The sequence below is a fragment of the Anthonomus grandis genome, chromosome 18 (assembly GCF_022605725.1).
Source record: "Anthonomus grandis grandis chromosome 18, icAntGran1.3, whole genome shotgun sequence".
Classification (NCBI taxonomy): domain Eukaryota; kingdom Metazoa; phylum Arthropoda; class Insecta; order Coleoptera; family Curculionidae; genus Anthonomus; species Anthonomus grandis.
Window position 1 is genome coordinate 11,855,201 of NC_065563.1, and position 26,896 is coordinate 11,882,096.

The 26,896-nt window shown below is 37.0% G+C and overlaps 2 protein-coding genes across 2 annotated transcripts; both read left to right on the forward strand.

Moving 5' to 3' along the window:
- The first annotated feature begins 6,436 nt into the window (after nt 1-6,436).
- LOC126746833 (uncharacterized) lies at nt 6,437-10,298 on the forward strand. The gene is made up of 3 exons (XM_050455227.1): nt 6,437-6,598; nt 6,732-6,956; nt 9,886-10,298. Exons 1-3 carry the CDS (start codon nt 6,541-6,543, stop codon nt 10,098-10,100), a joined length of 498 nt encoding a protein of 165 aa, XP_050311184.1. The 5' UTR covers nt 6,437-6,540; the 3' UTR covers nt 10,101-10,298.
- A 3,323-nt stretch (nt 10,299-13,621) lies between these two features.
- On the forward strand, nt 13,622-22,827 carry LOC126746946 (uncharacterized). Its single transcript, XM_050455364.1, has 3 exons — nt 13,622-13,861; nt 21,403-21,576; nt 21,671-22,827. Exons 1-3 carry the CDS (start codon nt 13,801-13,803, stop codon nt 21,892-21,894), a joined length of 459 nt encoding a protein of 152 aa, XP_050311321.1. The 5' UTR covers nt 13,622-13,800; the 3' UTR covers nt 21,895-22,827.
- Nucleotides 22,828-26,896: the final 4,069 nt, after the last annotated feature.

Here is a 26,896-nt window from a genome sequence, read left to right on the forward strand (position 1 = left end):
AAACTAATTTGCCTATTCCAGGCAGTCTTACTATTTCAGACACTAGATTAATTACTTTGAATTTTCGCGCCATTAAAAAGTTAATTAACTATTCCAAGTTCCAGTTAAAACACGATTTTAATTAAAGACATTTCCAAAAAAAATCTACAAATTAATTAATTAGTTCAGAATTAGGAGCCAATAATTATTAGTTATTGCAATGCTCAGGCTCTACTGCTCAATCACTTAATTAATTATTTTACACAGTTAAAAGACAATTTTAATTAAACTGCCTGGCATTGTAAAATAACTTCTGGATAATCAGTTAATTAATTAATTAAGTAGTCTAGGTGATTTTGAGTCAACTACTCATTTAAATGACAGTAATTATTTATTCCAGGCAGTTAATTGTAATTAAAACGCTTTAAATTTTATAGGGGTCACTTTTTACGACTCAATTGCCTGAAATTGTCATTTAAAAGTCATTAATTAATTATTCCAGGCAGTCAAGGCACAATTTTAATTAATTTCATGAAAGAGCTCTAACTCAATTGTCTAAAATAAAAGTATGTAATATGTAATAAAATTGTATAAATTTAATTAGAAATTGGGATTCCTAAGGGCAAAGTGCTTATATCTCTGAAACCAAGAGAGTTAGAGATGTGAAATTTGGAACGTAGCTTCTCTGAAGAAGTTCATTGGACACCTATTTCAGGGTTTTTCTTAAAATTTGTTAAAAATAGAGATATTAGTCTTGGAAGTTGAACAAAAAAATTTATCAAAAAATTGGGATTCCTAAGGGCAAAGTGCTCATATCTCTGAAACCAAGAGAGTTAGAGACGTGAATTTGGAACATAGCTTCTTTGAAGAAATTCATTGGACACCTATTTCAGGGTTTTCCCCAAGAACTCTTAAAAATAGAGATATTAGTCTTGGAAGTTGAAAAAAAAAATGTATAAAAAAATTGAGATTCCCAAGGACAAAGTGCTCATATCTCTGAAACCAAGAGAGTTAGAGACGTGAAATTTGGAACATAGCTTCTTTAAAGAAATTCATTGGACACCTATTTTAGGATTTTCTCCAAGAACTCTTAAAAATAGAGATATTAGTCTTGGAAGTTGAATAAAAAAATGTATAAAAAAATTGGGATTTCTAAGGACAAAATGCTCATATCTCTGAAACCAAGAGAGTTAGAGATGTGAAATTTGGAACATAGCTTCTCTGAAAAAATTCATTGGACACCTATTTCAGGATTTTTCCCAAGAACTCTTAAAAATAGAGATATTAGTCTTGGAAGTTGAATAAAAAAATGTATAAAAAAATTGGGATTTCTAAGGACAAAATGCTCATATCTCTGAAACCAAGAGAGTTAGAGACGTGAAATTTGGAACATAGCTTCTTTAAAGAAGTTCATTGGACATCTATTTCAGGATTTTCCCCAAGAACTCTTAAAAATAGAGATATTAGTCTTGGAAGTTGAACAAAAAAATGTATAAAAAAATTGGGATTCCTAAGGACAAAGTGCTCATATCTCTGAAACCAAGAGAGTTAGAGATGTGAAATTTGGAACGTAACTTCTTCGAAAAAATTCATTGGACATCTATTTCAGAATTTTCCCCAAGAACTTTTAAAAACAGAGATATTAGTCTTGGAAGTTGGAAAAAAAATTTATAAAAAAATTGGGATTCCTAAGGGCAAAATGCTCATATCTCTGAAACCAAGAGAGTTAGAGACGTGAAATTTGGAACATAGCTTCTCGAAAGAAATTCATTGGACACCTATTTTAGGATTTTCTCCAAGAACTCTTAAAAATAGAGGTATTAGTCTTGGAAGTTGACAAAAAATTGTATCAAAAAATTGGGATTCCTAAGAACAACGTGCTCATATCTCTGAAACCAAGAGAGTTAGAGATGTGAAATTTGGAACATAGCTTCTCTGAAAAAATTCATTGGACACCTATTTCAGGATTTTTCCCAAGAATTCTTAAAAATAGAGATATTAGTCTTGGAAGTTTAATAAAAAAATGTATAAAAAAATTGGGATTTCTAAGGACAAAATGCTCATATCTCTGAAACCAAGAGAGTTAGAGTCGTGAAATTTGGAACATAGCTTCTTTAAAGAAGTTCATTGGACATCTATTTCAGGATTTTCCCCAAGAACTCTTAAAAATAGAGATATTAGTCTTGGAAGTTGAACAAAAAAATGTATAAAAAAATTGGGATTCCTAAGGACAAAGTGCTCATATCTCTGAAACCAAGAGAGTTAGAGATGTGAAATTTGGAACGTAACTTCTTCGAAAAAATTCATTGGACATCTATTTCAGAATTTTCCCCAAGAACTTTTAAAAACAGAGATATTAGTCTTGGAAGTTGGAAAAAAAATTTATAAAAAAATTGGGATTCCTAAGGGCAAAATGCTCATATCTCTGAAACCAAGAGAGTTAGAGACGTGAAATTTGGAACATAGCTTCTCGAAAGAAATTCATTGGACACCTATTTTAGGATTTTCTCCAAGAACTCTTAAAAATAGAGGTATTAGTCTTGGAAGTTGACAAAAAATTGTATCAAAAAATTGGGATTCCTAAGAACAACGTGCTCATATCTCTGAAACCAAGAGAGTTAGAGATGTGAAATTTGGAACATAGCTTCTCTGAAAAAATTCATTGGACACCTATTTCAGGATTTTCTCCAAGAACTCTTAAAAATAGAGATATTAGTCTTGGAAGTTGAATAAAAAAATGTATAAAAAAATTGGGATTTCTAAGGACAAAATGCTCATATCTCTGAAACCAAGAGAGTTAGAGATGTGAAATTTGGAACATAGCTTCTCTGAAAAAATTCATTGGACACCTATTTCAGGATTTTTCCCAAGAACTCTTAAAAATAGAGATATTAGTCTTGGAAGTTGAATAAAAAAATGTATAAAAAAATTGGGATTTCTAAGGACAAAATGCTCATATCTCTGAAACCAAGAGAGTTAGAGACGTGAAATTTGGAACATAGCTTCTTTAAAGAAGTTCATTGGACATCTATTTCAGGATTTTCCCCAAGAACTCTTAAAAATAGAGATATTAGTCTTGGAAGTTGAACAAAAAAATGTATAAAAAAATTGGGATTCCTAAGGACAAAGTGCTCATATCTCTGAAACCAAGAGAGTTAGAGATGTGAAATTTGGAACGTAACTTCTTCGAAAAAATTCATTGGACATCTATTTCAGAATTTTCCCCAAGAACTTTTAAAAACAGAGATATTAGTCTTGGAAGTTGGAAAAAAAATTTATAAAAAAATTGGGATTCCTAAGGGCAAAATGCTCATATCTCTGAAACCAAGAGAGTTAGAGACGTGAAATTTGGAACATAGCTTCTCGAAAGAAATTCATTGGACACCTATTTTAGGATTTTCTCCAAGAACTCTTAAAAATAGAGGTATTAGTCTTGGAAGTTGACAAAAAATTGTATCAAAAAATTGGGATTCCTAAGAACAACGTGCTCATATCTCTGAAACCAAGAGAGTTAGAGATGTGAAATTTGGAACATAGCTTCTCTGAAAAAATTCATTGGACACCTATTTCAGGATTTTTCCCAAGAATTCTTAAAAATAGAGATATTAGTCTTGGAAGTTTAATAAAAAAATGTATAAAAAAATTGGGATTTCTAAGGACAAAATGCTCATATCTCTGAAACCAAGAGAGTTAGAGTCGTGAAATTTGGAACATAGCTTCTTTAAAGAAGTTCATTGGACATCTATTTCAGGATTTTCCCCAAGAACTCTTAAAAATAGAGATATTAGTCTTGGAAGTTGAACAAAAAAATGTATAAAAAAATTGGGATTCCTAAGGACAAAGTGCTCATATCTCTGAAACCAAGAGAGTTAGAGATGTGAAATTTGGAACGTAACTTCTTCGAAAAAATTCATTGGACATCTATTTCAGAATTTTCCCCAAGAACTTTTAAAAACAGAGATATTAGTCTTGGAAGTTGGAAAAAAAATTTATAAAAAAATTGGGATTCCTAAGGGCAAAATGCTCATATCTCTGAAACCAAGAGAGTTAGAGACGTGAAATTTGGAACATAGCTTCTCGAAAGAAATTCATTGGACACCTATTTTAGGATTTTCTCCAAGAACTCTTAAAAATAGAGGTATTAGTCTTGGAAGTTGACAAAAAATTGTATCAAAAAATTGGGATTCCTAAGAACAACGTGCTCATATCTCTGAAACCAAGAGAGTTAGAGATGTGAAATTTGGAACATAGCTTCTCTGAAAAAATTCATTGGACACCTATTTCAGGATTTTTCCCAAGAACTCTTAAAAATAGAGATATTAGTCTTGGAAGTTGAATAAAAAAATGTATAAAAAAATTGGGATTTCTAAGGACAAAATGCTCATATCTCTGAAACCAAGAGAGTTAGAGACGTGAAATTTGGAACATAGCTTCTTTAAAGAAGTTCATTGGACATCTATTTCAGGATTTTCCCCAAGAACTCTTAAAAATAGAGATATTAGTCTTGGAAGTTGAACAAAAAAATCTATAAAAAAATTGGGATTCCTAAGGACAAAGTGCTCATATCTCTGAAACCAAAAAAGTTAGAGATGTGAAATTTGGAACATACCTTCTTTGAAAAAATTCATTGGACACCTATTTCAGGGTTTTCCCCAAGAACTCTTAAAAATAGAGATATTAGTCTTGGAAGTTGAATAAAAAAATGTATAAAAAAATTGGGATTTCTAAGGACAAAATGCTCATATCTCTGAAACCAAGAGAGTTAGAGACATGAAATTTGGAATGTAGCTTCTTTAAAGAAATTTATTGGACACCTATTTCAGGATTTTTCCCCAAAACTTTTACAAATAGAGATATTAGTCTTGGAAGTTGAAAAAAAAATTATAAAAAAATTGGGATTCCTAAGGACAAAGTGCTCATATCTCTGAAACCAAGAGACTTAGAGACGTGAAATTTGGAACATAGCTTCTCGAAAGAAATTCATTGGACACTTATTTCAGGATTTTCCCCAAGAACTCTTAAAAATAGAGATATTAGTCTTGGAAGTTGAACAAAAAAATGTATAAAAAAATTGGGATTTTTAAGGGCAAAGTGCTTATATCTCTGAAACCAAGAGAGTTAGAGATGTGAAATTTGGAACATAGCTTCTTCTAAAAAATTGATTGGACACCTATTTCAGGATTTTCCCCAAGAACTCTTAAAAATAGAGATATTAATTTTGGAAGTTGAAAAAAAAATCTATAAAAAAATTGGGATTCCTAAGGACAAAGTGCTTATATCTCTGAAACCAAGAGAGTTAGAGATGTGAAATTTGGAACATAGCTTCTCGAAAGAAATTCATTGGACACCTATTTCAGGATTTTCCCCAAGAACTCTTAAAAATAGAGATATTAGTCTTGGAAGTTGAATAAAAAAATGTATAAAAAAATTGGGATTTCTAAGGACAAAATGCTCATATCTCTGAAACCAAGAGAGTTAGAGACGTGAAATTTGGAACATAGCTTCTTTAAAGAAGTTCATTGGACATCTATTTCAGGATTTTCCCCAAGAACTCTTAAAAATAGAGATATTAGTCTTGGAAGTTGAACAAAAAAATCTATAAAAAAATTGGGATTCCTAAGGACAAAGTGCTTATATCTCTGAAACCAAGAGAGTTAGAGATGTGAAATTTGGAACATAGCTTCTCGAAAGAAATTCATTGGACACCTATTTCAGGGTTTTCCCCAAGAACTCTTAAAAATAGAGATATTAGTCTTGGAAGTTGAATAAAAAAATGTATAAAAAAATTGGGATTTCTAAGGACAAAATGCTCATATCTCTGAAACCAAGAGAGTTAGAGACATGAAATTTGGAATGTAGCTTCTTTAAAGAAATTTATTGGACACCTATTTCAGGATTTTTCCCCAAAACTTTTACAAATAGAGATATTAGTCTTGGAAGTTGAAAAAAAAATTATAAAAAAATTGGGATTCCTAAGGACAAAGTGCTCATATCTCTGAAACCAAGAGACTTAGAGACGTGAAATTTGGAACATAGCTTCTCGAAAGAAATTCATTGGACACTTATTTCAGGATTTTCCCCAAGAACTCTTAAAAATAGAGATATTAGTCTTGGAAGTTGAACAAAAAAATGTATAAAAAAATTGGGATTTTTAAGGACAAAGTGCTTATATCTCTGAAACCAAGAGAGTTAGAGATGTGAAATTTGGAACATAGCTTCTCGAAAGAAATTCATTGGACACCTATTTCAGGATTTTCCCCATGAACTCTTAAAAATAGAGATATTATTTTTTGCACACCCTGTAGATTCTGAGAAAAGGTCCTTAATCAACACGACTAAATATTGTGACTAAAAATTAGGACGATCGCTCGAAAGTATCGCAACTCCTGGATCCGACTCTATATGTCCGTCCTCGTCTATCCGGGGGGGGCATTTGCGCACTTTGTTTACTAAAAGTTCTTTCACATTTCTAGCGAGCGATTTGATCATAGCGGGTGTAGCAAACTGTGAAAAATTGTCGAAAAAAGGAAAATTTGTTTTTTTTTTGTGACGTGTGAAGTAATGGCTTCGGTGCCTTATTGGGGTCTCACGTTGCTCCTTATGGGACTCTTCGGCAAAGGTGAAAATTCATTTTTGAATAAATAAACGCTCGTCGTGTCCGTTTAAATTATGCCAATAAGCCACTTAAAGGGCTTCTAACCCTATTAAAGTAACCGGATATCCGCTTAATCTTTCATTTGTTTTTTCCATAGGTGACGCAGTCAAATGTTTCGTCTGTTCCACTCAAGTAAACGAGACCGCCTGTAAGTACCCGGAAAGTTACAATTTACCGGTGAGAAAGTGCGATTTAACCGCCCTGGAGAAGACCAGGGAGTTCGCACGCGGTATAGACGAAAGATACAATAAAATCTTCGAAGTGGACGTGCCCACCATCGACAAAAACATCGACCTGGACTGTCTCAAGGTGGTCACACAGGGTAAGGGGGTGAATTAATTAGAGAGAAAAGGTGGCCTTGTGACACCTCATTTTAAAGGTCTCATCGAGAACTTAACGGTTCCAAAATATTGGGTCGAGATTCCGACCCACAACAAAATGGCGGCCTGTTAAACGTAATAATTTTCTTTAAAAGGTCGCCATTTTGTTGGAGACATAAATCAGGACTAAATATTCACTGTTTTGTAAAGCGGTTAATAAGAGCTTTAAAATGAGGTGCCGCAAGGCGCCCTTTTTGGTGTCAATTTTTTCCAAGATGGCCGCCGTCCGCCATGTTGGAATTTAAAATTTCTTATAACTGAGTGTTGTGACACCTCATTTTAAGGGTCCCAGCGAGTACTTAATGATTCCAAAATATTGGCTCAATATTTCAACCCACAACAAAATGGCGGCTTGTTAAATGTAATAATAAACTTCAAGGCGTCGCCATTTTGTTTCAGATGAAGATAGAGACGACATATTAAGAGTTTTGCAAGGTACTCGACAGGACCTTTAAAATGAGGTAACGCAACAAGACCCGCTTATTGCGATTTCAATTTTCAATATGGCGGATGGCGGCCATCTTGGAAAAAAAAGTTAATAAGGAAAGATGAGCTTGTGACACCTCATTTTAAAGAACTCATCAAATACTTTATGATTCCCGAATATTGAGTCAATACGTTAAACCCAAAGAAAATGGCGGACATTTAAACGTAATAATGACCTTTAAAGCGTCGCCATCTTCTTTCTTAAATAGATAGGGACAAAATAGTCTCGGTTTCAAAGAGTACTGGTTACTACCTTTAAAATGAGACGTCACAAGATCCACTTTTTATGCTTTGAAATTTTAACATGGCGGACGGCCGCCATCTTGGAAAAAAATTCTATATAAAAGGTGACCTTGTGATACCTTATTTTAAAGGTATCATCGAGTACTTCCAGAATATTGGGTCCGTACTTTAACCCAAAACAAAATGGCGGACTGTTAAATGCATAATTAACCTTTAAAGTGCCGTCATTTTGTTTCAAATTTAAATAAGGACGAAATATTCACGGTTTTGTAAAATACTTGACAGGACCTTTAAAATGAGTTGTCACAAGACTTGCTTATTACTGTTGAACATTTCAAGATGGCGGACGGCGGCCATCTTGGAAAAAAAATTCTATGAAAAAGGTGACCTTGTGATACCTTATTTTAAAGGTATCATCGAGTACTTTACGATTCCAGAATATTGGGTCAGTACTTTAACCCAAAACAAAATGGCGGCCTGTTAAATGCATAATTAACCTTCAAAGTGATGTCATTTTGTTTCAAATTTAGGTAAGGACGAAATATTCACGGTTTTGTAAAGTACTTGGCAGGACCTTTAAAATGAGTTGTCACAAGACTTGCTTATTACTGTTGAACATTTCAAGATGGCGGACGGCGGCCATCTTGGAAAAAAATTCTATATAAAAGGTGACCTTGTGATACCTTATTTTAAAGGTATCATCGAGTACTTTACGATTCCAGAATATTGGCTGAGTACTTTAACCCAAAACAAAATGACGGCCTGTTAAATGCATAATTAACCTTTAAAGCGCCGTCATTTTGTTTCAAATTTAAATAAGGACGAAATATTCACGGTTTTGTAAAGTACTTCGCAGGACCTTTAAAATGAGTTGTCACAAGACTTGCTTATTACTGTTAAAAATTTCAAGATGGCGGACGGCGGCCATCTTGAAAAAAAAATTCTATACAAAAGGTGACCTTGTGATACCTTATTTTAAAGGTATCATCGAGTACTTTACGATTCCAGAATATTGGCTGTGTACTTTAACCCAAAACAAAATGGCGGCCTGTTAAATGCAATATTAACCTTCAAAGCGCCGTCATTTTGTTTCACATTTAAATAAGGACGAAATATTCACGGTTTTGTAAAGTACTTCGCAGGACCTTTAAAATGAGTTGTCACAAGACTTGCTTATTACTGTTAAAAATTTCAAGATGGCGGACGGCGGCCATCTTGGAAAAAAAATTCCATACAAAAGGTGACCTTGTGATACCTTATTTTAAAGATATCATCGAGTACTTTACGATTCCAGAATATTGGCTGAGTACTTTAACCCAAAACAAAATGGCGGCCTGTTAAATGCATAATTAACTTTTAAAGCGCCGTCATTTTGTTTCAAATTTAGATAAGGACGAAATATTCACGGTTTTGTAAAGTACTTGGCAGGACCTTTAAAATAAGTTGTCACAAGACTTGCTGATTACTGTTAAAAATTTCAAGATGGCGGGTGGCGGCCATCTTGGAAAAAAAATGATTGAAAAAGAGTGCCTTGTGACACGTCATTTTAATTTATGATTCAAGGTCAATACTTCAATTCGAAACAAAATGACGGTAATTTTAATTTAATAATAAACTTTAAAGCGCCGCCATTTTGTATTATATATGGATAGGGAAGAAATACTGACGGGTTTATAAAGTACTTGGCAAGACCTTTAAAATGAGGTATCAGAAGACGCACTTATTGTAGTTTAAAATTTCAACATGGCGGGCGGCGGCCATCTTGGAAACTATTTAGATTTAAAAAAAGGGTGTCTTGTGACACCTCATTTTAAAGGTACCATCGAGTACTTGTTGATTTCGAACTTTTGAGGTTAATATTCACGCCTATGAGAAAATGGCGGCCAATTAAATTGATTAACGACCTTTAAAGCGCCGCCATTTTGTTTTGGTGCCGAGTAGCAACTCAATAATCTACAATCGTAAATTACTCATCGAGACCTTTAAAATGAGTTGTCACAAGACTAACTTATTTTCAAAAAAAAAAAAATCCAAGATGGCGGCCACCTCAAATTTTTAAACGGTAATATCTCGAGAACCGCCGGACCGATTTTAATGAAAAAACCCTTAAAATAATGCGCTAATCTTTCTCTAATTTTTCAGTCGGCAATAAGATTTACACGTTCCGGGGCTGCCAGCTGGCCGAACAGTCAAGCCTCGACATTTGCCAGAAAATGCAGAAGGCTGACACCGACTACATGAAGAAGGTTTATTGCAGCAGGTGCGGCAAGGACCGTTGCAATTCCGCACCAACAACCCATAAATACCACATTCCCGTTGTTGTGGTGCTTCCCGTACTTTTCAAGGGTTTACTTTAAAAATTACTTGTGTATAGCTTTTTATATGTATAGATGCGCTTAATATAAAGAACAATCATGATATACTCACATATTATATAATAGGTTGGCTTTTTTTGGTGTATTTATGACATTTTTTATACGTGCTAAAGCAGTTAGTTGTTAATGTTAGAAATAAACGTGTTAATGTTAGAAACAAAATGGCGGCAAACTGTTGACCACAACAAGAACAAAGATGGCAGCGGAGTGACGTCATTTGTTTTTTTTTTTTACCTAAGGTCACTATTTCATGGTAAGGTTGACCCTGTTTTAACTTGTCCTTATATATATAAAAGATCGGTATCAGCGGCATTTATTTAACTGCAGTGACATTTCACGTGCGGAAATGCGACTCTCACGTGCCGAGAGACCGTTTCCAGCTCAGCGGGGTTGTAAAACCGTTAATGATTTTCTCAAATAACCGTTGACATAAACAGTATAAATTGCTCCTTAATATATATAAATAAAAACATAAAGACGTTAGAATGAACACGAGTTACTATAGACGGAAACGGGAATTATGGTGGCGGCAATTTTTTAATTAAATTTAATTTTACCGCGTTGAAGGACGACAGAGTCCAGTCTCATACACTTAAGATAATTTAAGAGTTTCGTATAATTTAAAAATCAAGTAATTGACGACGGCGGCCATGTTGGAATCGACACGCGTTATCGACAATAAACGTCAAAATTCAAATGAGATTTTCAGCTTTAAAATAGAAAGATTCATGTGATATTTATGATGTAATGGAGAGTTTGTAGAATTATTAATGAACAGAGCTTTTCTTCAAAGGCCATTTTGTCCGTTTGAACCTGAACATGCGGGATGTAAAAATGATCAAGTGAGGGGGCGGCCATATTGGAAACCCGGCTGCCATGACGACGTGCTAGTACGTCACGGACGGTAAACGTCAAAATTCAAATAAATTTTTCGTCTTAAAACGAATGAAGCATGACATATTTATGATATAACGAGCATTTTGAACCCGTAATAATGAGCTGAATCCCAGTTAAGTCCATTTTGTACAATTTCGTCGGGGGACGTTCGGGATGTACCTACTGATCAAGTGAGGGGGGCGTCCATATTGGATCGCGACGCACAATCAACAAACGTTAATATGATAAACGTCAAAATTCAAATAATTTTTTCGGCTTGAAATGAGCGAAGTCACGTGATATTTATGACGTAATGGACAGTTCGATACTTAATTAATAAATTAAAGACTTTTCCATGCCCATTTTAGCCTATTTTGCCCCGTTTTAGAACGATAATTTGAACCAATGGCTGTGATTTAAGAATGATCAAATAGGCAATGACGGGGGCCATATTGGACACCCGGCTGCCATGACGACGTGCCTTCAACAAACATTCTGTACGTCACGTACGATAAATGTCAAAATTCAAATTATTTTCTCGGCTTTAAGTTCCATGGTATTTATAACGTAATAGACAGTCGGGTTCCTTACTAACCAAGTGCAGATTTTTTCAAGCCCATTTAAGTGTGAAAATTTGATTAAAATGCTCGGGGTATAGAACTGATCAAGTGGTCACAGGTGGCGGCCATATTGGAAACCCGCGCCACCAACAAACATTACTGTGAAACGTCAAAATTCAAGTCACGTGATATTTATGACGTAATGGACAGTTCGATACTTAATTAATAAATTAGAGACTTTTCCATGCCCATTTTAGCCTATTTTGCCCCGTTTTAGAACGATAATTTGAACCGATGGCTCTGATTTAAGAATGATCAAATAGGCAATGACGGGGGCCATATTGGACACCCGGCTGCCATGACGACGCGCCTTCAACAAACATTCCGTACGTCACGTACGATAAATGTCAAAATTCAAATTATTTTCTCGGCTTTAAGTTCCATGGTATTTATAACGTAATAGACAGTCGGGTTCCTTACTAACCAAGTGCAGATTTTTTCAAACCCATTTAAGTGTGAAAATTTGATTAAAATGCTCGGGGCATAGAACTGATCAAGTGGTCACAGGTGGCGGCCATATTGGAAACCCGCGCCACCAACAAACATTACTGTGAAACGTCAAAATTGAAATAATTATTTCGGCTTGAATATGAATGAAGCCATGTGATATTTATGACCTAATGGACAGTTCGATACCTGATTAATAAATTAGAGACTTTTACAGGCCCATTTTAGTCTATTTTGCCCCGTTTTAGAACGGTAATTTGAACCAATGGCTGTGCTTTAAGAATGACCCAGGCTCCGTTGCCATGGCGACGCGCTAACAATAAATATTACTGCGGTAAGCGTCAAAATTCAAATAATTTTTTCGGCTTTAAAATTCACTTGATATTTGTGACGTAATGGACAGTGCATGATTAATAAACTAAAAAATCTGCCACGGCCATTTAAGTACAATTTTATTATAAAAATACGAACCATAATGTCCATGAGGTTTAAAAATGATCAAGTGCGCGGGCGGCGGCCATATGCAAAACTCCGTTGCCATGGCGACTCGCACAATCAACACACATTACTGCGATAAACGTCAAAATTGAAATAATTTGTTCGTCTTTAAAGGGAAGGTATAGTCACGTTAGCTCTGCCTTACTTGAACAATTTAGTTCCTTATTTATTGCTAATTCTCTGTGAGCATATTTAGTGTCATTTTATAGCGTCTTTTAGCGAAAAAGCGCTTTCGTCCCAAGGGGAGATGAACATGGTGGCGGCCATGTTGGATAACGGGTATGCCTGGTATAACAAACATAATAATAAATGTCAAATTAGAGGAAACACAATATTTATTTGTTTATTAATAGATTAGCCACATTTCTATTCATAGTCTATGCCGTTTTATAACGGAAAAATAAACTCTAGATCTCCGGGTTCTAATATTAAGTAGGCACTGGCAGCGGCCATTTTGTAAACCGGGAAATGCTCAGTTGGTTGCCTATAAGAATTCATCTGCTTATTTGAGGGTTTTTATAAACTAATGACGTCAAATGGTCAATTTCAATTAAACAATGTCGGTTCAATATTAGAGGTTTAATAAACCGAGCCCAAATATGCTCATAAGAGCCTTAAAAGAAATTGTTAGAACTCATATAGCAGTAATAAATCCAGTTGTATTTTTGACCTTTACGCAAGCGCAGAAGTAGTTTTACATATAAGCGTGTGTTTTTGTTTTTGCTTCCTTATTTTGACAGTTTTGACATTTGAAGAAACAATTATGACAGATGACCTGATGACGAAATGAGGACTGAGGCAATGAGGTTATTTTATTTAAAACCACGAACAATAACTTTTTTGTTATCGAATAATAAGGAGTCGGTTCTAACTCATTCCACTTTTATCCAGACAACGAATTACTTAATAAAACAAAAGACAATTATTACGTCGTGCACGCTGACCGCTATCCACCGTAACCCAGTGAACCGATTAAGCCAACAAAAGACAACCATCACTGGCATTGTCGAATAATAATAATAATAATAAATAAGTCATTTCCCGTTTAAAGTCGTTAGAAAATTGACGGTGCGCGTTCGCGCCGTACGCAGAATCCCGCGGGCGTTGTTGGAGTTTTACGGGACGTCGTCCGCACGTCCGCCGAATCTTCTTTCCGCGTTCCCGCGTCTTCGAACGCGGTTCGCACGTCGTTTTTTTTGTTTTTTAATACGGTGAAAAGTGAGACCCCGCTGGTGCCCAAAATGTTCATGAGACGACATGTCTTAGGGATACTCTGCCTTGCAGTGGTGTATTTCGAGACCAGTAAGTGCATTTCTCTTAAAGGTTTTATTATTATATAGTTTTTTTGTTGTCTAACTAGAGCAATTATTGCTTTTATCTATAAGGCTTATAGAAAGATATTATCATAATTCGCATACAGAAGGGTGACGTAATAAATTGTTGTGTATGTGAGGGAGGGAGGTTGCTTAGGGCGCAACTCTTCTTCCGCTAATCGATAGATCCTGCAATCTGCTGAGCTGGTTTTAACCGGTTATTTAGGCCGCTATTTCTCGATTTTTTTATAACCCGGTATTTTCGTGATCTACTTGATGAGAACAATCCGCTAATATAGTTAGTTTGAATTCGAAAAAAAAAAATTTTCGGAAAAAAATCCAAAGGGGGGGGTATACCCGAAAAATGAAAAAACCCAAACTTTGAAGGCCGATATCTCGGCTCCTATGGGCACTATCGGGAAAATTCCAACGGTTTTATTTTAGTTTCGTCATTCTGAATCCAACGAGACCTTCCGCAAGGTCGTAGCTCTTATAATAGCTGAGATATCGCATTTTTAGAGCCCATTTTTGGCCTCAAAAACGAGATCAAAAAACGACTTTTTCTGAAATTTCAAAGTGCTCTCATTCCCTTAGTTCTGCTCGGATCCTGTTATAACCCGGTGTTTTCGTAATCTAGGTGACCCAAATAAGACGATGGTATACTTAGTTTGATTTCGGAAAAAATCAATTTTTGGTGAAAAAAATCCATACGGGGGGGTATACCCGAAAAATGAAAAAACCCAAACTTTGAAGGTCGATATTTCGGCTTCTATGGGAGCTATCGGGAAAATTCCAACGGTTTTGTCTTAGTTTCGTCGCTCTGAATCCAACGAGACCATCCGCAAGGTCGTAGCTCTTCTAATAGCTGAGATATGGCATTTTTGATGCCCATTTTTGGCCTCAAAAACGGGGTCAAAAAATGACTTTTTCAGGATGTTCAAAGTGCTCTCATTCCCTTAGTTCTGCTCGGATCTTGTTATAACCCGGTGTTTTCGTAATCTAGGTGACCCAAATAAGACGCTGGTATACTTAGTTTGATTTCGGAAAAAATCAATTTTTGGTGAAAAAAATCGATACGGGGGGGTATACCCGAAAAATGAAAAAACCCAAACTTTGAAGGTCGATATCTCGGCTTCTATGGGGACTATCTGGAAAATTCCAACGGTTTTCTCTTAGTTTCGTCGTTCTGAATCCAACGAGACCATCCACAAGGTCGTAGCTCTTATAGAAGCTAAGATATGGCATTTTTGATGCCCATTTTTGGCCTCAAAAACAGGGTCGAAAAATGACTTTTTCAGGATTTTCAAAGTGCTCTCATTCCCTTAGTTCTGCTCGGATCCTGGTATAACCCGGTGTTTTTGTCATCTAGGTGACCCAAATAAGACGATGGTATACTTAGTTTGATTTCGAAAAAAATCAATTTTTGGTGAAAAAAATCCATACGGGGGGGTATACCCGAAAAATGAAAAAACCCAAACTTTGAAGGTCGATATTTCGGCTTCTATGGGAGCTATCGGGAAAATTCCAACGGTTTTGTCTTAGTTTCGTCGCTCTGAATCCAACGAGACCATCCGCAAGGTCGTAGCTCTTATAGAACCTGAGATATGGCATTTTTGATGCCCATTTTTGGCCTCAAAAACGGACGTCGAAAACGATTTTTTCAGGATTTTCAAAGTGCTCTCATTCCCTTAGTTCTGCTCGGATCCTGTTATAACCCAGTGTTTTCTTAATCTAGGTGACCCAAATAAGACGCTGGTATACTTAGTTTGATTTAAAAAAAAAACAATTTTTGGTGAAAAAAATCGATACGGGGGGGTATACCCGAAAAATGAAAAAACCCAAACTTTGAAGGCCGATATCTCGGCTCCTATGGGAGCTTTCGGGAAAATTCCAACGGTTTTGTCTTAGTTTCGTCGCTCTGAATCCAACGAGACCATCCGCAAGGTCGTAGCTCTTATAGAAGCCGAGATATGGCATTTTTGATGCCCATTTTTGGCCCCAAAAACAGACGTCGAAAACGACTTTTTCACGATTTTCAAAGTGCTCTCATTCCCTTAGTTCTGCTCGGATCCTGTTATAACCCGGTGTTTTCGTAATGTAGGTGGTCCAAAGAAGACGCTGGTATAGTTAGTTCGAATTCGAAAAAAAAAAAATTTCTTGAAAAAAATCCAAACGGGGGGGTATACCCGAAAAATGAACAAACCCAAACTTTGAAGGCCGATATCTCGGCTCCTATGGGAGCTATCGGGAAAATTCCAACGGTTTTGTCTTAGTTTCGTCATTCCGAATCCAACGAGACCATCCGCAAGGTCGTAGCTCTTATAGAACCTGAGATATGGCATTTTTGATGCCCATTTTTGGCCTCAAAAACGGACGTCGAAAACGATTTTTTCAGGATTTTCAAAGTGCTCTCATTCCCTTAGTTCTGCTCGGATCCTGTTATAACCCAGTGTTTTCTTAATCTAGGTGACCCAAATAAGACGCTGGTATACTTAGTTTGATTTAAAAAAAAAACAATTTTTGGTGAAAAAAATCGATACGGGGGGGTATACCCGAAAAATGAAAAAACCCAAACTTTGAAGGCCGATATCTCGGCTCCTATGGGAGCTTTCGGGAAAATTCCAACGGTTTTGTCTTAGTTTCGTCATTCCGAATCCAACGAGACCATCCGCAAGGTCGTAGCTCTTATAGAACCTGAGATATGGCATTTTTGATGCCCATTTTTGGCCTCAAAAACAGACGTCGAAAACGACTTTTTCAGGATTTTCAAAGGGCTCTCATTCCCTTAGTTCTGCTCGGATCCTGTTATAACCCGGTGTTTTCGTAATCTAGGTGACCCAAATAAGACGCTGGTATACTTAGTTTGATTTCGAAAAAAATCAATTTTTGGTGAAAAAAATCCAAACGGGGGGGTATACCCGAAAAATGAAAAAACCCAAACTTTGAAGGCCGATATCTCGGCTCCTATGGGAGCTATCGGGAAAATTCCAACGGTTTTGTCTTAGTTTCGTCATTCTGAATCCAACGAGACCATTTGCAAGGTCGTAGCTCTTATAGAACCTGAGATATGGCATTTTTGATGCCCATTTTTGGCCTCAAAAACAGACGTCGAAAACGACTTTTTCAGGATTTTCAAAGTGCTCTCATTCCCTTAGTTCTGCTCGGATCCTGTTATAACCCGGTGTTTTCGTAATCTAGGTGACCCAAATAAGACGCTGGTATACTTAGTTTGATTTCGAAAAAAAATCAATTTTTGGTGAAAAAAATCGATACGGGGGGGTATACCCGAAAAACGCAAAAACCCAAACTTTGAAGGCCGATATCTCGGCTCCTATGGGAGCTATCGGGAAAATTCCAACGGTTTTGTCTTAGTTTCGTCGTTTTGAATCCAACGAGACCATCCGCAAGGTCGTAGCTCTTATAGAAGCCGAGATATCGCATTTTTGATGCCCATTTTTGGCCCCAAAAACGGACGTGGAAAACGACTTTTTCAGGATTTTCAAAGTGCTCTCATTCCCTTAGTTCTGCTCGGATCCTGTTATAACCCGGTGTTTTCGTAATCTAGGTGACCCAAATAAGACGCTGGTATACTTAGTTTGATTTCGAAAAAAATCAATTTTTGGTGAAAAAAATCCAAACGGGGGGGTATACCCGAAAAATGAAAAAACCCAAACTTTGAAGGCCGATATCTCGGCTCCTATGGGAGCTATCGGGAAAATTCCAACGGTTTTGTCTTAGTTTCGTCATTCCGAATCCAACGAGACCATCCGCAAGGTCGTAGCTCTTATAGAAGCCGAGATATGGCATTTTTGATGCCCATTTTTGGCCTCAAAAACGGACGTCGAAAACGACTTTTTCAGGATTTTCAAAGTGCTCTCATTCCCTTAGTTCTGCTCGGATCCTGTTATAACCCGGTGTTTTTGTAATCTAGGTGACCCAAATAAGAGGATGGTACACTTAGTTTAATTTCGAAAAAAATCAATTTTTGGTGAAAAAAATCGATACGGGGGGGTATACCCGAAAAATGAAAAAACCCAAACTTTGAAGGCCGATATCTCGGCTCCTATGGGAGCTATCGGGAAAATTCCAACGGTTTTGTCTTAGTTTCGTCATTCCGAATCCAACGAGACCATCCGCAAGGTTGTAGCTCTTATAGAAGCCGAGATATGGCATTTTTGATGCCCATTTTTGGCCTCAAAAACAGACGTCGAAAACGACTTTTTCAGGATTTTCAAAGTGCTCTCATTCCCTTATTTCTGCTCGGATCCTGTTATAACCCGGTGTTTTCTTAATCTAGGTGACCCAAATAAGACGCTGGTGTACTTAGTTTGATTTCGAAAAAAAACAATTTTTGGTGAAAAAAATCGATACGGGGGGGTATACCCGAAAAATGAAAAAACCCAAAGTTTGAAGGCTAATATCTCGGCTCCTATGTGAGCTATCGGGAAAATTCCAACGGTTTTGTCTTAGTTTCGTCGTTCTGAATCCAACGAGACCATCCGCAAGGTCGTAGCTCTTATAGAACCTGAGATATGGCATTTTTGATGCCCATTTTTGGCCTCAAAAACAGACGTCGAAAACGACTTTTTCAGGATTTTCAAAGTGCTCTCATTCCCTTAGTTCTGCTCGGATCCTGTTATAACCCGGTGTTTTCGTAATCTAGGTGACCCAAATAAGACGCTGGTATACTTAGTTTGATTTCGAAAAAAAACAATTTTTGGTGAAAAAAATCGATACGGGGGGGTATACCCGAAAAATGAAAAAACCCAAACTTTGAAGGCCGATATCTCGGCTCCTATGTGAGCTATCGGGAAAATTCCAACGGTTTTGTCTTAGTTTCTTCGTTCTGAATCCAACGAGACCATCCGCAAGGTCGTAGCTCTTATAGAACCTGAGATATGGCATTTTTGATGCCCATTTTTGGCCTCAAAAACAGACGTCGAAAACGACTTTTTCAGGATTTTCAAAGTGCTCTCATTCCCTTAGTTCTGCTCGGATCCTGTTATAACCCGGTGTTTTCGTAATCTAGGTGACCCAAATAAGACGCTGGTGTACTTAGTTTGATTTCGAAAAAAAACAATTTTTGGTGAAAAAAATCGATACGGGGGGGTATACCCGAAAAATGAAAAAACCCAAAGTTTGAAGGCTAATATCTCGGCTCCTATGTGAGCTATCGGGAAAATTCCAACGGTTTTGTCTTAGTTTCGTCGTTCTGAATCCAACGAGACCATCCGCAAGGTCGTAGCTCTTATAGAAGCTGAGATATCGCATTTTTGATGCCCATTTTTGGCCTCAAAAACGGGGTCGAAAAATGACTTTTTCAGGATTTTCAAAGTGCTCTCATTCCCTTAGTTCTGCTCGGATCCTGTTATAACCCGGTGTTTTCGTAATCTAGGTGACCCAAATAAGACGCTGGTATACTTAGTTTGATTTCGAAAAAAAACAATTTTTGGTGAAAAAAATCGATACGGGGGGGTATACCCGAAAAATGAAAAAACCCAAACTTTGAAGGCCGATATCTCGGCTCCTATGTGAGCTATCGGGAAAATTCCAACGGTTTTGTCTTAGTTTCTTCGTTCTGAATCCAACGAGACCATCCGCAAGGTCGTAGCTCTTATAGAACCTGAGATATGGCATTTTTGATGCCCATTTTTGGCCTCAAAAACAGACGTCGAAAACGACTTTTTCAGGATTTTCAAAGTGCTCTCATTCCCTTAGTTCTGCTCGGATCCTGTTATAACCCGGTGTTTTCGTAATCTAGGTGACCCAAATAAGACGCTGGTGTACTTAGTTTGATTTCGAAAAAAAACAATTTTTGGTGAAAAAAATCGATACGGGGGGGTATACCCGAAAAATGAAAAAACCCAAAGTTTGAAGGCTAATATCTCGGCTCCTATGTGAGCTATCGGGAAAATTCCAACGGTTTTGTCTTAGTTTCGTCGTTCTGAATCCAACGAGACCATCCGCAAGGTCGTAGCTCTTATAGAAGCTGAGATATCGCATTTTTGATGCCCATTTTTGGCCTCAAAAACGGGGTCGAAAAATGACTTTTTCAGGATTTTCAAAGTGCTCTCATTCCCTTAGTTCTGCTCGGATCCTGTTATAACCCGGTGTTTTCGTAATCTAGGTGACCCAAGTAAGACGCTGGTATAGTTAGTTCGATTTCGAAAAAAAAAAATATTCTGGAAAAAATCCAAACGGGGGGGTATACCCGAAAAATGGAAAAACCCAAACTTTGAAGGTCGATATCTCGGCTTCTATGGGAGCTATCGGGAAAATTCCAACGGTTTTCTCTTAGTTTCGTCATTCTGAATCCAACAAGACCATCCGCAAGGTCGTAGCTCTTATAGAAGCTGAGATATCGCATTTTTGATGCCCATTTTTGGCCTCAAAAACGGGGTCGAAAAATGACTTTTTCAGGATTTTCAAAGTGCTCTCATTCCCTCAGTTCTGCTCGGATCCTGTTATAACCCGGTGTTTTCGTAATCTAGGTGACCCAAATAAGACGCTGGTATACTTAGTTTGATTTCGAAAAAAATCAATTTTTGGTGAAAAAAATCCAAACGGGGGGGTATACCCGAAAAATGAAAAAACCCAAACTTTGAAGGTCGATATCTCGGCTTCTATGGGAGCTATCGGGAAAATTCCAACGGTTTTGTCTTAGTTTCGTCATTCTGAATCCAACGAGACCATCCGCAAGGTCGTAGCTCTTCTAATAGCTGAGATATGGCATTTTTGATGCCCATTTTTGGCCTCAAAAACGGACGTCGAAAACGACTTTTTCAGGATTTTCAAAGTGCTCTCATTCCCTTAGTTCTGCTCGGATCCTGTTATAACCCGGTGTTTTCGTCATCTAGGTGACCCAAATAAGACGCTGGTATACTTAGTTTGATTTCGAAAAAAATTAATTTTTGGTGAAAAAAATCCAAACGGGGGGGTATACCCGAAAAATGAAAAAACCCGAACTTTGAAGGCCGATATCTCGGCTCCTATGGGAGCTATCTGGAAAATTCCAATGGTTTTGTCTTAGTTTCGTCATTCCGAATCCAACGAGACCATCCGCAAGGTCGTAGCTCTTATAGAAGCCGAGATATGGCATTTTTGATGCCCATTTTTGGCCTCAAAAACGGGCGTCGAAAACGACTTTTTCAGGATTTTCAAAGTGCTCTCATTCCCTTAGTTCTGCTCGGATCCTGTTATAACCCGGTGTTTTCGTCATCTAGGTGACCCAAATAAGACGCTGGTATACTTAGTTTGATTTCGAAAAAAAACAATTTTTGGTGAAAAAAATCGATACGGGGGGGTATACCCGAAAAATGAAAAAACCCAAACTTTGAAGGCCGATATCTCGGCTTCTATGGGAGCTATCGGGAAAATTCCAACGGTTTTTTCTTAGTTTCGTCGTTCCGAATCCAACGAGACCATCCGCAAGGTCGTAGCTCTTCTAATAGCTGAGATATGGCATTTTTGATACCCATTTCTGGCCTCAAAAACGAGGTCGAAAAAATACTCAAACAATTTCTTTTTTAGGTTATGCGATTTCTTGCTACGAATGTAACAGCGCGCAAGACAAGCGATGCCTCGGCGACGTCAACAATCAACTCACCGACGACTTGAAGAAGCCCTGTCCCGAGAAAAAGGACGACAAACCGTACACCCTTTGCCGAAAAATCAAACAGATGATCGATTTCGAGGTTAACGGACGTAAGTGTTATCTCTTTTCATTACACGTGGCAGCACCGTCTCCGCTTTGACATTTGACAAGTGACAGTTGACGTACGTTGTTTTTATTTTCCAGTGCAACCGGATAGTCGAGTGATCCGCACGTGCGGCTGGGACGATTCGAGCTACAAGAACCGTTGCTACCAGAGATCCGGTTTCGGGGGTAGACAGGAGGTGTGCGCGTGCGACAAGGACGGATGCAACGGCTCCGCCTTAGTTAAGGCCTCGGCCGTCGGTATAATGGTGGCGCTCACGCTCGCCCTCTTAACGCCATTTTTAAACCCCCCCCACACCCGTTAATTTAGTGCGTATTATTTATTTGATATTACAATAACCGTCACACGATTTTTAATTATATAGGGATTAAGGCTCATATACACGTTGGATGTTGACAAATAATGGTCTGTTATTAAAGGTAGTGTGGTGTCTCTCTTTAGCTGTCTAAGTGTATATACGCACCATTATGTTTTTATCGGCAACACTGTGTAGATTTATCGATGGTTTTATGGCTTTTGCATTATGTAAATTAATTTTAGGAAAATGTTTCGCACAGGATAGACCACTACTATTATATAACAATAATACGTTTAGTTTTTAATATATAGAACAGGGTGGTGTTCGTTATATAACTTGAAAAAAAAACTAATTGGCAACATCGCCTCTAGAAAGCAGCGTCGCTATTTAATGCGCCGTTGCCAATTACTCACTCAAAGGACACTTTTTATGCATCCAATAAATCCGGCTACCACATTAAACATCTTTATCTATTATAATTGGTTGCATAAGAAGTCCCCCTCCCCCCCCGCCCCGTGCCACGCCCTTTTAATGAAGGTATCCATACTCTGAAATTTTGTACATAACCCCGTATATACTCAACTAACTCTACGAGACGATTTAAATGTTCAATGTTTTTCGTGTAATCGTATTATAATCGTGCACCAATCACTTGTATAGCGATTTTAAGCGTTTCCGAGGTGGGCGGTGGGCGTGGCTTGTGTGGTCTGAAGGCTACGCACGCCCATTTGCCCCTGGCCACGCCACCCGCCCTTTTCAAGGCCACCCTGTGTAACGATGAGCGACGACGGTCACTTGCTTCTCAGGTGACTTGCTCGAATAGGTTTAAATGGTAATTCAGTTAGAGAGCTTATAATCGTTAAAGTTGTGATAGTTTAACAATATGAATTGATTAGATGATTGTAACCTTGTAATAAAAGTTGGCTTGTAGAGGGTAAATTAGTGGATTTTATTGTCATTTATGAACCCTATTTCCTGCCTTTCAGGCCCATCTCTACTAAATGGTTCCAAGATGACGGTCTATTAAAAACTCATTTCCCATTTAACCGAAAAATATTAAATAGGGATGGGGAAGTCGTTTGCCCCAAAACAAGCACTTAGGTACCTAAAATATGGGAATATTATAATTTTTTCCCATTTCCCATAAACATTTTTGAACATTCTCCATCTGCCATAAATAGAATGAGGCAGTCTATGTTGATATTGACGGTTGGTCAGATTTTTAGGGCCATCTCTATTTTCCCTAAAGCACTCACTGACAGTTGTTACGTCTTAGGCCCATCTCTACTAAATGGTTCCAAGATGGCGGGCGATATTAAAAATCTAAATTTCCATTTAACCGAAAAATATTAAATAGGGATGGGGAAGTCGTTTGACCTAAAACAAGCGCTTACCTAAAATATGGAGATATTATATTTTTTTCCCATTTACCATAAAATTTGCTGAAACATTTCCCATCTGCCATAAATAGAATAGGGCAGTTTGATGTTGATATTGACGGTTTGGTCAGATTTTTAAGCCCATCTCTATTTTCCGTAAAGCACTCACTGACAGTTGTTGCGCTTTAGGCCCATCTCTACTAAATGATTCCAAGATGGCGGCCGATATTAAAAACTCTTTTCCCATTTAACCGAAAAATATTAAATAGGGATGGGGAAGTCGTTGAATGGTTCCAAGATGGCGACCGATATTAAAAACTCATTTCCCATTTAACCGAAAAATAGTATCTGCGATTTTTTGTTGGATAGTTTGTCCTAAAACAGACATTATGGTAAAAATGTTCCCATTTACCATAAAATTTGCTGTAACATTTCCCATCTGCCATAAATAGAATGGGGCAGTTTATGTTGATATTGACGGTTGGTCAGATTTTTAAGCCCATCTCTATTTTCCCTAAAGCACTCACTGACAGTTGTTGCGTTTTAGGCCCATCTCTACTAAATGGTTCCAAGATGTCGGCCGATATTAAAAAACTAATTTTCCATTTAACCGAAAAATATTAAATAGGGATGGGGAAGTCGTTGAATGGTTCCAAGATGGCGACCGATATTAAAAACTCATTTCCCATTTAACCGAAAAATATTAACTGATTTTTCTTTCTTGGGTAGTTTATCCTAAAACAAGCACTAGGGTAAACATTTTCCTATTTACCATAAAATTTACTGAAACATTTCCCATATGCCATAAATAGAATGGGGCAGTTTATGTTGATATTGACGGTTAGTCAGATTTTTAAGCCCATCTCTATTTTCCCTACGGCGCTCACTGACAGTTGTTGCGTTTTACGCCCATCCCTACTAAATGATTCCAAGATGGCAGCCGATTTTAAAAACTAATTTCCCATTTAACCGAAAAATATTAACTGTGATTTTTCTTTCTTGGATAGTTTGTCCTAAAACAAGCACTATGGTTAAACATTTTCCCATTTACCATAAATTTGCTGAAACATTTCCCATCTGCCATAAATAGAATAGGGCAGTTTATGTTGATATTGACGGTCGGTCAGATTTTTAAGACTATCTCTATTTTTCCGAAAGCACTCACTGACAGTTGTTGTGTTTTAGGCCCATCTCTACTAAATGATTCCAAGATGGCGACCGATATTAAAAACTCATTTCTCATTTAACCGAAAAATATTAACTGTGATTTTTTTTTCTTAGGTAGTTTGTCCTAAAACAAGCATTATGGTAAAAATTTTCCCATTTATCATAAAATTTACTGAAACATTTCCCATATGCCATAAATAGAATGGGGCAGTTTATGTTTATATTGACGGTTAGTCAGATTTTTAAGCCCATCTCTATTTTCCCTAAGGCGCTCACTGACAGTTGTTGCGTTTTAGGCCCATCTCTACTAAATGATTCCAAGATGGCGGCCTATTTTAAAAACTCATTTCTTATTTAACCAAAAAATATTAACTGCGATTTTCCTTTCTTGGGTAGTTTGTCCTAAAACAAGCACCATGGTAACCTTTTTCCCATTTACCATAAAATTTGCTAAAACATTTCCCATCTGCCATAAATAGAATGGAACAGTTTATGTTGATATTGACGGTTGGTCAGATTTTTAAGCCCATCTCTATTTTCCCTAAAGCACTCACTGACAGTTTGTTACGTTTTAGGCCCATCTCTACTAAATGATTCCAAGATGGCGGCCGATTAAAAAACTCATTTCCCATTTAACCGAAAAATATTAACTGTGATTTTTTGTTACATTTTTCCAACCGAAAAATGTAATTTTTCTTTCTTGGGTAGTTTGTCCTAAAAACAAATACTAGGGTAAACATTTTCCCATTTACCATAAAATTTGCTAGAACATTTCCCATCTGCCATAAATAGAATGGGGCATTTTATGTTGATATTGACGGTTGGTTAGATTTTTAAGCCCATCTCTATTTTCCCTAAGGCACTCACTGACAGTTGTTGCGTTTTAGGCCCATCTCTACTAAATGATTCCGAGATGGCGGCCTATTTTAAAAACTCATTTTCCATTTAACCGAAAAATATTAACTGTGATTTTTTTTTTCTTGGGTAGTTTGTCCTAAAACAAGCACTATGGTAAAAACTTTCCCATTTATCATAAAATTTACTGAAACATTTCCCATATGCCATAAATAGAATGGGGTAGTTTATGTTGATTTTGACGGTTGGTCAGATTTTTAAGCCCATCTCTATTTTCCCTAAGGCGCTCACTGACAGTTGTTGCGTTTTAGGCCCATCTCTACTAAATGATTCCAAGATGGCGGCCTATTTTAAAAACTCATTTCTTATTTAACCGAAAAATATTAACTGCGATTTTCCTTTCTTGGGTAGTTTGTCCTAAAACAAGCACCATGGTAACCTTTTTCCCATTTACCATAAAATTTGCTAAAACATTTCCCATCTGCCATAAATAGAATGGAACAGTTTATGTTGATATTGACGGTTGGTCAGATTTTTAAGCCCATCTCTATTTTCCCTAAAGCACTCACTGACAGTTTGTTACGTTTTAGGCCCATCTCTACTAAATGATTCCAAGATGGCGGCCGATTAAAAAACTCATTTCCCATTTAACCGAAAAATATTAACTGTGATTTTTTGTTACATTTTTCCAACCGAAAAATGTAATTTTTCTTTCTTGGGTAGTTTGTCCTAAAAACAAATACTAGGGTAAACATTTTCCCATTTACCATAAAATTTGCTAGAACATTTCCCATCTGCCATAAATAGAATGGGGCATTTTATGTTGATATTGACGGTTGGTTAGATTTTTAAGCCCATCTCTATTTTCCCTAAGGCACTCACTGACAGTTGTTGCGTTTTAGGCCCATCTCTACTAAATGATTCCGAGATGGCGGCCTATTTTAAAAACTCATTTTCCATTTAACCGAAAAATATTAACTGTGATTTTTTTTTTCTTGGGTAGTTTGTCCTAAAACAAGCACTATGGTAAAAACTTTCCCATTTATCATAAAATTTACTGAAACATTTCCCATATGCCATAAATAGAATGGGGTAGTTTATGTTGATTTTGACGGTTGGTCAGATTTTTAACCCCATCTCTATTTTCCCTAAAGCACTCACTGACAGTTGTTACGTTTTAGGCCATCTCTACTAAATGGTTCCAAAATGGCGGCTGCTATCAAAAACTCAATTTTTTCCCATTTACATTTGCTAAATATTTCCCATCTGCCATAAATAGAATGGGGCAGTTTAAGTTGGTATTGACAGTTGTTTAGATTTTTAAGCCCATCTCTATTTTCCCGAAAGCACTCACTGACAGTTGTTGCGTTTTAGGCCCATGTCTACTAAATGGTTCCAAGATGGCGTCCGCTATTAAAAACTCATTTCCCATTTAACCGAAAAATATTAAATAGGGATGGGGAAGTCGTTTGGCCTAAAACAAGCACTTACCTAAAATATGGGGATATTATAATTTTTTCCCATTTACCATAAAATTTGCTGAACATTTCCCATCTCCCATAAATAGAATGGGGCAGTTTATGTTAATATTGGCCCTTAGTTATGCT

Coding starts and splice junctions, on each gene's coding strand:
- LOC126746833 (XM_050455227.1), top strand. CDS start 6,541: ATGGCTTCGGTGCCTTATTGGGGTCTCACGTTGCTCCTTATGGGACTC. Junction 6,599..6,731: donor TATGGGACTCTTCGGCAAAG/GTGAAAATTCAT, acceptor TTTTTTCCATAG/GTGACGCAGTCAAATGTTTC. Junction 6,957..9,885: donor TCTCAAGGTGGTCACACAGG/GTAAGGGGGTGA, acceptor CTAATTTTTCAG/TCGGCAATAAGATTTACACG.
- LOC126746946 (XM_050455364.1), top strand. CDS start 13,801: ATGTTCATGAGACGACATGTCTTAGGGATACTCTGCCTTGCAGTGGTG. Junction 13,862..21,402: donor AGTGGTGTATTTCGAGACCA/GTAAGTGCATTT, acceptor TTTCTTTTTTAG/GTTATGCGATTTCTTGCTAC. Junction 21,577..21,670: donor CGATTTCGAGGTTAACGGAC/GTAAGTGTTATC, acceptor TTTATTTTCCAG/TGCAACCGGATAGTCGAGTG.